Genomic DNA, 15257 nt, shown 5'->3' with positions numbered 1-15257 from the left:
TGGCCCGTCAATATTATATACTCGGGTTGAGTTATTTATGTTTCGTAATAAAACTTGCACCTTACGTCAACATACTTTATAATTAAGGCGGTTACCTTTGACGAGTTATTCTTATTATAAGACGGTAACCTAATCTTTCTCTTAACCTCCTTAATCTTACAAAACTTGTTTATGTTAATTATATTAACTTTGTTTAAATTTGAGTTCCATAAGTTTGTTTGTTGTTAAAAATGAATTAGAAACATTAGACCACTAAATTTATTTATATCTTGTAATAATACGTATTGACTAACTTACTTGATAAATGAGTTAATAATTCAATTATTTATGACACACTTTATAATTTGCTCATTAACATGATAACTATATAAATCACAATTTATATTATCATTTAGTATGCATTTTCCATATTCGTTAAGTTTAAATGATAATAATGACATTAGAGAGAAATATTAAAATACAATATTTTATGCCATGGCATGTTTATTGTTATTTAATGCTTTATTGTTGAATTGTTAATTTTATATGGCTATTATAATCTACATTCTGTTTATGTTATATATGTCATTTCCAATATTATAATGATTATAATTATGAAATGTTGGAATAAATATCCTTTATGGATGATAATGAATTTTAAGATTCTAAAGATCCGTATCGTGACACCATCACACAAGGTAAGAAATGAAATGTGATAGTTATGGGTAGTTACATGGGCGACTGTGCTATAATGATGCTTAGGAGTCTTAGTATAGGGGGTAGCTCGAGAGGTGTTCTTTATGGGTCCTTCGAGTATAGAACAACTAACTTCTTGATGGAGTTGTCTAATGAGAAGTGTCGATCGGCGTACGAAGGACACAGGATGTAGCGTCGGATAGGCCGGGTACAGTCGCGGGTGTTCCGAGAGTAGCGAGTCTTTGGCCATTCATAGACAAGGACTTGATCAGTCTCGTACTTCCTTTAGATATCACCAGCACTATGCTTTATGCTAGTGTGCACATTCATGATCTTTATGGCCGGGTGTGCGAGGTGTCGTGACTTGTGGGCTATCAGGTCACTTGCAGTTCACTCCTTTATGCTATCAGATAAGTAAGTTGATTTATACTAAGGAGTCCGGCCCTGCCGAGCCCTCTCCTGTGAGATGTAAACCATCTTAGGATTGGCACGGTCTACGAGTATGGTGGATAATTATATATGTCAGGTGAGATGCAAGCCGGGCATGTATATTTATACACAACGGAGCCACGACTCATGTGTATATTGAATGCTTATGTGAAAATTGATTTTTAAAATCAAATGGCTACCACCGAATTTTATTTTATTCGTTCTATCGACCCACATGATTAAGCAAACTAAAATATGAATTTATGTGTTATGTGTATTGTGTGACTCTCGTTTACGCATTATTGATCTAATTCACATGCCTGTTTTTGAATTATTAGGGATGTTAATAGGACGGTTAGGTTGCTCGCGCTCAGCGTGTTATTGTTATATTTTTTTCAGGTACCAAGTTGATTAGGAGATGACACCTTTATAGGCACTATAGGAATCCAGGAGAGATTTTAATATTGTCTAAGTAGTTGATTTGTAACTTCTATAATGACTAATTTAATTAGTCATGCATAAGAGATCCATAGCGATCCGGATTTGGTATAATTTGTTTATTAGACTTAGTTAATTTTTCGTCATTAGTTTAATTATGTCTTGTGAAAATCCGGGTTGTTACAACTAGGTTCTCATCCTCCTCATACTCAACCAGTCCTTCCCTTTCCCACTCTTCTACTTCCATTGCTATCAGTGCCCTCTTAGAAGGACAATCCTTCCTGAAGTGGCCATATCCCTGACACTGAAAGCACTTGATCTTTTTCTCAGTCACAGGTGGGTTGGTTCTCTGGTTCATGGGGGTTTTCCCTTTATCTAGTGTAGGTGGTGCAGCTGGTTTAGGTGTATTACCAATCCTGACACCAGTAAATGGTCTGAATGCGGGTCTGGTGGTAGTTTTAGACACTGTAGGCTTAGCCTTTCCTATTTTTTCAACACTCAAGGACAGGTTAACCACATTATCATAAGACCACAGGGGTTTCATCCTAACCTCTGTAGCAATATTCTTATCAAGGCCCTCCAGAAACCTAGCGATCCTTTGCTCAGGTTTTTCATTAATCTCACATTGTAAGGTTAACTGCTCAAACTCCCTCAGGTATGTCTCAATAGGTCTCTCATCTTGCCTAAGTTTGGACAGCTTAATAAAGAGATCCTGAGTGTAATCCTTGGCGACAAACTTACTCAACATCTTTTTCTTAAGCTTAGACCAAGACTTAAGTGGTTCTTTCCCTTCTCTAGTCCTTTGGTGTTTCAGATTATCATACCAAAGAGAAGCATAACCCTTTAGTTTCAAGACAGCAACTTTAAAGGCCTTAACACCAGTGAAACCTTTATACTCAAAAAGTTTCTCAATATCCCTAATCCATTCTCATAAATCATCAGGATTTAGACTATTAGAAAATTCAGGGATTTCTACCTTTAGATGTTTGTCTGTGTGCTCAGGAACCTCCTCTTGTGTTCTGATGCTCTCCTCAGATTCTAATTCATATCCATGTGGTGGGTGCCCTTTCCCTGCTCCCATAAAGAAGCCTCTGCCTCTACCTATTCCTTTGGGAGGTGGTTGTCTTCTTGGATCATGGTTTGGAAACCTCTCCATCACTACATGGACAGCATTGAGTAGTGTGTCCACATTCCCTACAAGAGTTTCTATTCTGGTCTTAATACCAGCAAGTCTCTCTTCACTCATGGTTGTTTTTGTGTTTTTCTTGTAGGTAAAGATAATGAGCTCACAATTTCTCTCAACCCAAGACTAACACAAAGGTGGAATTGTGTTAAACCTTGCTCTGATACCAAATTGCAGTGTCAAACCCCAAGTGTGACACAAAGACTCAATCTTTGATTAGATAAGATTCCTGAAATTTCTCAGGAATAAAAAAAGAAGGCGAGAGATGAGAGAGAAAATAGAGAGAGAAAATCCTCCAATTTTCTAGGGATTCACCTGATTACGCAGCAATGGCTCGATCAAGGAAATCTAATAAAAATCTTTCACTAAATTTAGGAGAAAAATCACAAAAAACACAAAAAAATGGTTCGTCGTCGGCAAGCAAAGGTAAAGGAAAAGCTGTTGCGAGGCATATCAGATTTTCATCGCTGGAGTTTGAGTCTGATTTGGATTCTATCCTAGAGGAAGAGGAGGAACAGGAAATACCTATCGAGGAACCGGAGGAACCGATTGTTTCTGCTCCAACAATCCGTCTTGCGAAAGAGGATGTTGCTGGTGAGATTTCATTCTGGTCTTCTTCCATCTATTGTTTTATACTAGGTGCCAACCCTCCTAGCAATGTGATTAATGGCTTTGTTAAGAGGGTCTGGGCGGCTAATGGGGTTGATAGGGTTTCGTTCCTCCCAAATGGGATTTTCCTGGTTAGGTTCAAAACAAAAGAGCAACAGAAAACTGTGTTACAGAATGGTCACCTGTTATTTGATAATAAGCCTGTTATCATCAATGAATGGACTCCTGATTCAGAATTGCTTAAGCATGATGTATCGAAGATTCCACTATGGATGAAAGTATATGGGCTAGACATCAAATTCTGGGGTGAAAAGAGTTTGAGGAAAATTTGTGGGTCTGTGGGTCAATTCCTTAAATGTGATGAGGCTACAGGCAAGAGAACTTATCTGGGTTTTGCAAGGGTAATGGTAGAAGTCACTATAGGTCAACAGTTTCCTAGTGCTGTTCAGTTCCTTGATGAAAATGGACATGTGCAGAGGGCTAGAATTGTTTACGACTGGCTACCTACTACTTGTACTAGCTGCAAGGGCATGGGGCACACTGCTGAGGTATGTAGGAAAGGGACTGGTGCTCAGAAAGTGTGGAAACCAAAGGCTCCTGCACAGAAGGTCCAACAACCTAGACCTGCTCCTCCAAAGCAGCCACAGCTTCAGAAGAAGAGGATGGAGAAACCTACACAGGCTAAGCCACCAGTTACTCCTGCTCAGCAGATACTTCCAAGGGTTACCTCTCCAGTACCTGAGCAGGCAGCACCTGTGGTAACTCAATCAATGCCTAGGAGGTTTATCTCTAAACTGCTTAAAAATGATAATGGACAGAAGAAGGTGATTACTCCTGGTAGCATCTCCTTCATGGAAGCCCTAACTTTGTCTATTCAAAAATCTAAGGCTGGCTTGATAGAAAGGGTTCTGTATGAGAAAGGGGAGTCTAGCAGACAGACACCTGATAATGGTTAACTGTGGGTTTTGGAACATCCGTGGAATGAATAATGTTGACAAACAAAATGAAATAAAGTGGTTTTTAAACCAGAATAAAGTAGGTTTATTTGGGTTATTAGAAACTAAAATTAGGAGTAATACGTGGCTCAAGGTGAAGAATAATATTTGTGAACAATGGTCCATCTGTACTAATTCTAGTATGCATAAGGGGGGGAGGATATGGGTGATTTGGGACCCTACTTCTTTCTGGGTGGATATTCAGGATATTACTTCTCAGTGTATCCATGTGAAAGTGTTTGATAAAGGAAGGAGGAGTAATTTTTGGATGACTGTGGTCTATGGGATGAATAAAGCAGCTGAGAGAGAACCACTTTGGCAGAAACTGAGACTCTATTGCAAGACCTGTCAGGGGCCATGGGTAGTGTTTGGAGATTTCAATGCCATCATGGCACCTATTGAGAGAATTGGTGGGGCTGTGGTCTCAAATGCTGATATACAGCCTATGTCACAAATGGTTAAGGATTGTGAGTTGCATGAATTGAAAAGTTGTGGTTCATACTACACTTGGAACAACAAGCATGAAGTTGATGGAAAAATTTATAGCAAACTTGATAGGGTGTTACATAATGAGGACTGGCTAGCCCAATTCCCATCTAGCTATGCTAATTTCCTACCTGAAGGCTTGTTTGATCACTGCCCTTGCCTTCTGCACTTTGAGGAGACTAGGGAGAGGGGTAAAGCCCCTTTTAAATATTTTAATATGTGGTCAATGGCTGAAGGTTTTATGGACACTGTCACGAAGGGATGGGAAGAGAATGTTTCAGGGACACCTATGTTCAAGGTGGTCTCTAAACTAAAGGGATTGAAGAAGGAGCTGAGACATCTGAATAATGATCAATTCAGTGATATTGAAAACCTCACCAGAATCACTGAATTATCATTACAACATTTTCAGACCAAGCTGAGGGAGGAACCCCTTAATGAGGCCATGTGCCATGCTGAGAAAGCCTGTTCAGAGGAGCTTGAGTTCTTAACTAAAGCTAAACTGCAGTTTCTGAGGCAAAAGTCCAAGGAAGCTTGGTTAAAAGAGGGAGATGACAATACGTCATTTTTCCATGCTAGCATCAAAAGGAGAAGAGCTCATAATAAGGTGTATCAGGTGAAAGATGTAAGGGGAAAACTTTGCACCCAGGTTGATGACATCAAAGCTGCTTTTGTGGAGTACTATGAATCTCTTCTGGGCTCCTCAAACCCAGTTGAGCATGTCAAGGTTAATGTGATGAGGCAAGGACCTTGTCTGAATAGTTCCCAAGGTCTGAGCTTAATGGCTCCTGTTACTGCTGCAGAGATCAAGGAAGCTATGTTTGCTATCCCTGGTACTAAGGCACCTGGCCCTGATGGCTTCAGCAGTCAATTCTTTAAGGACAGTTGGAGCATTGTGGGCCGAGGGAGGTGATTGAGGCCATTCATCGGTGTTCAAGAGTGGGCGATTACTTAAGCAATGTAACAATACTTGTCATAACTTTGGTTCCTAAGGTTGCTATGCCTCGATCTTTGTGATGCGATTCGGGCCTATAGCATGCTGCAACACACTCTACAAATGCTTGTCTAAAGTTATCTGCAATAGAATGAGTAATATTCTGCCTGGTATTATCAACCCTTCTCAGAGTGCATTCATCAAGGGTAGGGATATTGTAGGGAACATTTTAATATGCCAGGATTTGATACGTCTTTACAAAAGAAAAGCATGTTCACCTAGAATGCTGATGAAATTGGATATGCAAAAAGCATATGATTCCATAGAGTGGACTTTTGTGGAAGAAGTGTTAAGAGCTTTGAGGTTCCCTGATAAGATGGTGCAAATTATTATGCAATGCATTAGTACACCTTCTTATTCCATTTCTCTAAATGGAGAAGTATTTGGTTTTTTTAAGGGACAAAGGGGCCTTAGACAGGGGGATCCACTTTCCCCTCTCATTTTCACCCTTTGTCTTGAATATCTCAGTAGAATACTTCAAACAGTTCAGAAACATCCTAGGTTCAGATTCCACCCATTATGTAAGAGGATTGGGCTATCTCATCTATGTTTTGCTGATGATTTGATCCTTTTTTGCAAAGGAGACCGAGCTTCAATAGAATTAATGGTGAATGCTTTCAATTTCTTCTCCAAAGCTTCAGGGTTACAGCTGAATAGAGGTAAATCCAACTTTTACTTTAATGGTGTAGATGAAGGTCTGGTACAAGAAGTTGAGAGAACTACGGGCATGTGTAGGGGTAAAGTTCCTTTCAGGTATCTTGGGGTTAGTGTCTCCCCCAAGAGGTTATCTATCTTGGATTGCAGTTGCCTGGTGGATAAAGTTGTTGACAGAATACGGGGTCTGGGATCAAAACAGCTTTCTTATGCTGGGAGGGTGGTACTTATACAATCTGTGCTTAGTACACTTCACAGCTATTGGGCACGAATTTTTATCCTGCCCAAAATGGTGATCAAGCAGATTGAAGCCATTTGTAGAGATTTTCTCTGGCATGGCAAGGAGAATGGGAGTAGGCCTGCCATGGTGTCTTGGGCTAAGGTTTGCAGAGATGAGAAACATGGAGGATTAGGTATCAAAAACCTTCAACTCTGGAATTGTGCTGCCATAGCTAAGTATGTATGGTGGATTGAGAAGAAAGAAGATCATTTGTGGGTAAAATGGGTCCATGCAATTTATATCAAGGGTGCTATTTGGAAAAATTATGAACCTCCTCTTAATTCCAGCTGGGCATGGCGAAAGATCTGTCAAATTAAAACTCTAATGAAGGACTGCATATGGTCTCAGAATGTTCAGTATTCTATTAATTTTGGTTACAGATGGCTGTTGCCAGATACTGACTCTGTTGATTGGTACTCATGGCATCTGAACAGATGGGTGCTACCTAAGCATCGTTTTATCTGTTGGTTGATTGTTCAACATAGGCTACTCACTCAGGATAGACTGGTGGCTATGGGGATTGCTCAACAGAATGTCTGCTTTCTTTGTGGAATTTCGCCTGAGGATCACAAGCATCTTTTCTTTGAGTGTGTCTACAGTTCTACCTGCTGTAGGATGGTTTCTGATTGGTGTTCCGTTCAGATACCATTGGCAAACTGTATACAATGGTGGATAGGTTTGAGGTCTAGGACCCTTACTCAGAAGAAGGTAATTGGAATCATTGTTTCATCACTGATGTATCATATCTGGATGGGTCGTAACAAGAGCAGGTTGGATTTGTTTCTGTTACGTCCTGAGAAACTGGTTGAGCAGGTGAAAAGAGATGTTGTCCATAGGTTAAAAAATTGTCGGATTAAGTGTCAAAATGGTCGTATCCTAGCATGGTTGAATGTAATTAGGAGTCATTAAGGAACAAAGGTCCATTGGATTTTGCCTTAGAAGTTGTTTGTATGGAGATTATGATATTTTAATGAAAAGACTTACATTTTCCCAAAAAAGAAATTTCTCAGGAATGCAATGACTTTAGAATTGGATTTAAATTATCAAATGGACTGCTAAAATCATGAAATTTGGTGAGAAATTAGTTGAATGAGTAAACTAACTCTGATTAAAATTTCAAGAATTTTGAAGCATTCTAAGTATTTTTGATCGATTAAATAAGACTGCCTGACAAAAAGACTCTGACAGTTTTTACACATGAGTACTTCTTGAGACTGATCAAGGGACAAAGGGTATAATTATCAACTTAAATCCCACAGAATATTCACAGGGAAACAAGCTAACAATTTGGACAACTTAAACTGGAATTTATCACAGCCAAACACAGATAAATACCAACTCAAGCTAACAGCAAAGCCAAACAATCCACAGTCTGAGCACAAGACTGAATGAACCTTACTAACAGACTTTGTTCAACACCTACAGTCTAAGCATAAGATATTAAAAAGCCTGACTCTTAACTACAGACTAAGCACAAGTTATAGAGATTTAAAATTGAGAGAAAACTCAGGTTTAATATTCATCAAAAGCTGCCTCTATGCAGTTGGGGGAGAGGTCCTTATATAGGCCTCCCTCTTGGAAATCTGTTATAAATTTTAACCTAGAAATCTCATCCAAGGGCCAGGATTAGTTCTGAGGACATAAACAAAGTGATGGAAATATTTTATAATGATGACAAAATGATTTAAAAGAATACTGCAATAAAACAACGGAAATTCTGCACTGATAGTGACATGCTGCTTCCTAGGCTGCTCTGTTGCCTTGGATGGGAGTATAAGGATGAATTGTTGTAGTAGGGGCCTTAACTTTGGTTCTTAGGTGATATCTTAAATATGGAAAGACAAGCAAAAGCACCCCAGCATCAACTCCTTCTTTGTTTAGCCAGAAATGGCAATATACTTTATGCTTTATGTCCCTTTTAGCAACTTGACTTCTAGTTTGATTTTCTCTCGATTGCAGGGTGAATTAGACCTGGCTCCTTAGGACTTTTCTGACCTTAGTTGGTCAAGGTTTTAGCTAGCCAAGGTGGCAGCTGGTGGTGAGCTTGTACTGGTACTTGTGACCTCCCAAAGCAGGCCTGGCAGTGGTTGTTAATAGGGTAGTGTGCCAGGGACTGTTGCCTGCTTCCTGATCATCATTGACCTAGTTCCTGGCTCCTGCTGCATTTCATGTAGTTAGTTGCATATAGTTAAACTTGCATTCATGCATAGTCATTAATGACCAAACCTATTCCTTTCTACACTAGAAATAACGCTTAAATCGGTTTTGGGAGGTTTGATCATAGGTGACCCAAGCTAATTTAAATTAGCTTCCAATTTAATAGAAAACATGCATCATCTAGTATAGTTTAGATTACATTCATTTGTTATATATGTCATATATAATTGCATTTACTTAGAGCATGCATTCATTCATATCATTGCATTTGCATTTGTACTTCAATTTCCATAAATCCAAAAATTCAAAAATATGTATTTCCTTTTTATTCCTACTCCTACATGTACATTGAGCACAATGTCCAAAATAAAGTGGGGGATGGGAATTTATATTCCAAAATACATAAAAATTTGAAAAATTTCGAAAAAACTCAAAAATATGTTCTTTAATTTCATAAAAACAAAATCCATAAAAATTTGAAAATTTCAAAAACCAAAAACATGTTCTTTAATTTAGTAGTGTAGAATTATATATACTTGTATTTTTGTTCTCTTCTCACATAGATAGGACACTATATTTGAGGCATTAGCAAGGGAATGTGAAGACAGCTTGATATGATCGCTCTAATCCCTATTTCCCTTCCATTTCTTTTCATTATTCATTTGAGGAGGATGGGCTTACATGTCAAGGAGGATGTGGTGTATTTTGTTATTGCGGTTTGTATGCCTATGTGTTGTTAGGAGTTTTTTTTTTTTTGGTGAAATGTAAGAATATATTAAATAATCAAAAAGATATACAAGGATTTGTTCCAAGGAACAAAAAGAGGAAGTCTAAGATACACTCATGTTACTAAACAACCCCATTTCCTCAACCACACACTATCCTGCGCAAATTTGGACTTGCAAACCTTACTCATAATTCTCATCTTAGCTTCTACAACTATCCTTTCAGCCAGTTTAGTAGGGGACGTGACCACTGCATGCAATCTTGCACTGTTTCTTTCCAACCAGATATGATAGTGACAGAAGACCCAGAGCTGACAATGCACCAGCTGCTTCAAGCCTTTCATTCTATTACCAGGTGATGCCAAAACTGCCATAGTAACATCAACACTGAACCCACACCATTTCTCAACTGCCTGCAGGACTCTTTGACTGTATTCACATTGAAAGAACAGATGAGCTTGAGTTTCATCTGAGTTTTCACAAATGCACCAATGATGCTCTTGACAGAACCCAAAAGATGCAAGTTTAGCACGGGTATTAAGACCATTATTCATGGACACCCAGGTAATGAAGGAGTGTTTAGGGACATTCCAGTGTTCCATACAAACAGTGCCCGATTCGAGGACCACTCTATGCCTTAGCCATTCATAACAATTTCTGATAGTGAACCCTTGAGCATCGTGGCATCCATTGATCCTCTACATAAGCATTCTTGACCAATTCTTTTACTTTGCAAATATTTTTCCAAGACCAAGCCACATCAGCAGGGGGGACATAGTCATGCCAATTCTTTCCCTTGATATGGACCTGATTAACCCACCTAATCCAAAGCCTATCAGCTTTGCAATATAACCAGTCTGCCAATTTTGCAACAGAAGCCATGTTCCAGGTGACCGTTCTTTTAATTCCCAATCCACCTTCTTCTTTAGGTAAAGTTACCCTATCCCAACCCACTGATGGTACTCTATGGAAATCAGCTGTCCCATCCCATAGATAATTCCTGCAAGAATCGCCTCAATGCGTTTTACAACACATTTTGGGATAAGGAAAATACCGACCAATAGTTATGTAGTGTATTCAGGACTGAGTTTATCAATACAAGCCTGCCTGCATATGACAATTTCTTGGCACCCAAGCTACGAATCCTGTTAACCATCTTCTCCACCAGAACATTGCACTCACTTTTGGTCAATCTGGTAGCTTGAACAGGCACTCTCAGATATCTAAAAGGCATAGCACCTTCACTAAATCCAGTGATTTGTCTTATATCATCCTTAACAGTTTGAGAGACTCCACCGTAGTATACCTCGACTTGGAGCTATTCATGGTCAGACCAGAGGCTTTTGAGAAAGAAGAAAAAGCTCTCATCAGCAACATTATGGATTGGACATTACCCTTGCAAAACAGCAACAAGTCGTCTGCAAACATTAGATGGTTCAACTTGATACTCTTGCAGAGAGGATGGTACTGGAATGGCCATCTATCAGTAGCATAATGTAACATTCTGGTTAAATACTCCATACACAAGGCAAATATAAGGGGGGAAATGGGATCACCCTGTCTTAGGCCTCGCTTACCTTGAAAAAAACCAAAGCAACTTCCATTTAAATTCAGAGAATAGGATGTGGATTGAATGCAGGTCATGACTTTTTGGGAAAAATTATCCGGGAAACCCATGCCTTCCAACAACTGAGCTACAAAACCCCACTCAACAGTGTCATAGGCCTTCTGGAGGTCAATTTTGAACAAGCATCTTGTGTGTTGTTAGGAGTTGCATCTAGATTACATGGCATACTAGTTGGTAGAAGCATTTGCATTTAGACTTATATATATGTAGGTTGCATCATGGCATATAGTTGCATTTAGAAATGTTTTTGAAACTGCCTAAATGAGAAATTTGACAAGTGTGCAAAGGCCATGGTAGATACTCTTTCTACTTAACACTTTATTCACTTGAATAGTCTTAAAACATCCTTTTTAGTGTCATTCTAGTATCGTTCGACCCATGCACAAGAGCCTAGTGAAGAATACCTTGTGGTGTGACAACTCTTTGTCTACCGTTTATTCCAAGGTGACCCTCAATGTCATGCAACCGTTCTTTCATTTTTACCATCTATCATTTTGCTGGCCAAAGGGGAATGGGCACAAAATCATCAAATTGAGTTCAAGTTCAAATCAAAGTCAAATGTTTGCAATTGCATCAATGAAATGAGGAGCAAAAATAGACTCCTATACTTTTATAGAAGTACCCTTGCTACAAATGGGGTTACTCTAAAAAATGTTCAAAAACGCAAAATCAAAGTTGAAAATTGTCAAGTCAAAAATGTCAAATCATCAAAAATGGCAAAAGAAATGTTCTTAAAATGTCAAATGCCACAAAAATGGGGAGGAAACAACTCAAATGCAAACTACTATCATGAAACTCATATACTCTGAAACCCTTTTATTCGTTGGTGGTCCTATATTTGTTGTATGGTAGAGAGGGGACGACCCTTCCTTTTGTCTAGGCAAGAGTGGGAATTCCGCGATCCTACAGTGTTTCTAACGCCATAAGGACCCTACTCTTGAAGAAAGCATCTAGTAATTGTGGACGAACGTAGCCTAGTCTGACACTGCTAGGAGGTGATTTACTACTATCCTCTTAGACTTAGTAGTTTATAGAACTAGTATCTATGACGGAGTATGTGCCCTTAGATTATTTCTCTTTTTAGTGCTTCCGCCACTTAGATGAGGAAAGTGGCTATTCTTTTGTAGATGCATCCATTATTTGTTTTGTGTGCTTAATGCTTGGATGTATCGCCATTTTGGCAAGCCCCACATTGCCTTGCAAGAAGGCATCTTACCTCATAGATGTCTTGTTGTAAGTTGAAGGGGCGGAGTGAGACCCGCTAATTGTCTCACATCGGTTATATTATTATTAGGATAATTTAAATAAGGGTCTAGTTATAGTCACCTCTTTACTCGGGACGTGTAAAGGTTCGGTTTGGGGATATTTGATGTGGGTCATAATTACGCACATTTAGTCCCCTAACTAACCTAATTTTGCATATTAATATAGCATTTCATAGCCATTTTATTCGTCAATTGCTTCCTATTTACTTTCCTAGTGCATTTCATATGTCTTGTAGGAAAGAAGATAAATGAGGCGGAATTCCCGTCTCTCGCGCTTACTCGGAAGCTTGTTGATGATCTTGGACGGATTAGTATGAAGAGGAGGCAAGAATAGTGACCAAATATGATAGGAATAAGGAGTATATGGAACCATCATAAGCGTAGAAGCAAAGGGAGAAGATCTGCTGCTCAGCCCGCTCGAGTTGGCCACTGACACGCTCGAGTCAAGAACAATTGATAAGTCCATTTTATATAGACTTTATCTCCTTATTTTGTCTCTAATATATATGATTATTGCACTAACCTTAGTGATTTTATGAGCTAATATTGTATTCTAGTTGTCTTTGCATGTTTTGTCACATTTTGTAGGAAGTTGAGCTTTTAGAAGCTTATTCCATAACTTGTGCAAGTAACTAGAAGTAAGGCTAAGTAAAGAAGCAAACATTGGACCAACCTTGAAGTGTTACATGGATTTGAATGCATAAAGATATGGATTAAAATGAGAAATGCAAAATAAAGTCTTATGCAAAGTCAAGCCCAAGATTTGAACTCCAACTAAGATGGAAACTTTGGATGCCTAGTGAAGCTTAGGATGCCAATTGAAGAGCTTAACCGGGTGATTAAACAAGGCATTAAACACTAAACTTTGGATTCCTTGAGCATTAACTAGAGGAATTAAGAGGACCGAGCTGGAGAGGCACGACCCCGAACGGGGTTGGCATCCCCGATCGGGGTTTCCTTGTCCTATGTGTTTACGTTTCAAGTCCTAGCTCCCTGTAAATAGAGAGCTAGTTCCGACCTAATTAGCATCTTATTTTCATTATACAATATCACATTTCTTGTATTCTTAAGCACACAAAAATTCTCTCATAGTTTTCATATTAGTCTTAATATTGTTAAGCATTTGGTTATTGTTAAACATTTGGTTCTTATTTATTCAAGCTTTTGGTTCTCATTTGTTCTTCCTTTACAAGTTTCAAGTTCAAGTTCTTTTCCTTATTCGGTAATTCTAATTTAAGTTTATTTAGTTTACATTTCTATTTTAGTTATTACATAGCTTTATCATTAGTATTTTATTTAACGTATTTTAATTCTATCACATAGTTAATTCTCATATTTCATAATTCACCCTTTAGTCTATATCATTTCTATAATCATGTTTAGCATTTCATACATCATAGTTTGTAGTTCACATTTCAATATGAGTAGCTAAATTCCCTTTTGTCTAGGCATTAGGGGAGTCATGCAATAACCAATATATATAAAATGATAAATTAGGTTGATATAATATTGTCTAATTGTTTCTATCACATGTTCGTATCATCACGATTAAACTTTGTTTAGTGGCCATATTCATCGATTAAGTTTGTTAATTCGTTCTATAAGTCGAGAGGCACGGAATTGAATTAGACTAAGCATGTGTTAGTAGGACGACCTAGTCATAACGACAGTTCTCTAGGACCCGGTCTATGGTTAACACTAATATCGAGAGGTGGGTGTCTTTAAGCCTAAACGATTGACAATGTTATCTATTCCGAGTTTAACATGAACATATATATACAACTGCATGTGTGACCCGACTCCCCTAGACTCCTTTAATCATATATTTTTATATCGTTTTATTTGCTAATCATCAAACCAAACAAACCAATCAATCGTTACCGACCTTTATAGATTTCTACTCATAGCATTTCATAGCGCAATTCCCCTCTCCTTGTGTTCGACCCCTCGTACTACATTAATTTGTATCTAGGGAAATTATCTTTGATTAGGTGTACGACATAGCCTATCAAATTTTGGCGCCGTTTCCGGGGAGCACGGTTTTATTGCGTTTAGATTTGTTGATTTCTAACTTGTTTTCTTTTGTCTTGAGGAACACTTGTTCCTTAACACCGTTACTTACAATTTTCTAGAGATTGTTGTCTTATGCCCAGGTCTTCTCGTACTGGAGATTTGCTTTCACCGGATTCCGAGTCCGAGAAAATCTTTCGTAGAAGACGACGGTTTTGGAAAGAAGTTAAAGAAGCCACTTCTCCCGTGCAAGTTGAAAGTGCAAGAAAGTCTTACCTAGACGATCTTAAAGCTTTTGAAGAGGATGAGGTTTCTAGTTCATCATCTCCACCACCACCACTATCTCCAACTAAAAATATGGTGAAACTTTCCGATCATTCCAAGCCCACCGCGGCTATGCTTCTGGTCGGTATTACTACTACTCAAATTACCGCCCCGGAATTCGAGATCAAACCGGCTTTCATTAGCCTTGTGGAGAGGAAGCAATTTGGGGGAAGTCCTTTGGAGGATTCCAATTTGCATGTGGAAAATTTTTATGACTATTGCTTCATGATTCGGCAAACGGGTGTCACTCAAGCCCAAATTAGGGAAATACTTTTCCCTTTCTCTTTGAAGGACAAGGCAAAATTATGGATCAATATCCTTGATCGCACCGCCATGGGGATCACAAATTGGGAAACATTTGGCTCTTGCTTTCTATCAAAAGTTTTTTCCACCGGAGAAAACTCAA

General features: G+C 38.7%; 1 protein-coding gene across 1 annotated transcript; it reads right to left on the bottom strand.

Annotated features, from left to right (window-relative positions):
• Positions 1 to 9741: 9741 nt before the first annotated feature.
• On the bottom strand, positions 9742 to 10951 carry LOC141651697 (uncharacterized). Its single transcript, XM_074459396.1, has 4 exons — positions 10932 to 10951; positions 10729 to 10848; positions 10433 to 10625; positions 9742 to 10323 (listed from the first exon to the last, which is right to left on the bottom strand). The coding sequence occupies exons 1-4, from the start codon at positions 10949 to 10951 to the stop codon at positions 9742 to 9744; spliced, it is 915 nt and encodes a 304-aa protein (XP_074315497.1).
• Positions 10952 to 15257: the final 4306 nt, after the last annotated feature.

Source organism: Silene latifolia, chromosome 4, assembly GCF_048544455.1.
Source record: "Silene latifolia isolate original U9 population chromosome 4, ASM4854445v1, whole genome shotgun sequence".
NCBI lineage: Eukaryota > Viridiplantae > Streptophyta > Magnoliopsida > Caryophyllales > Caryophyllaceae > Silene > Silene latifolia.
The sequence above is the reverse complement of the archived record's forward strand: the minus strand, read 5'-3'. Positions and strand labels throughout refer to the sequence as shown.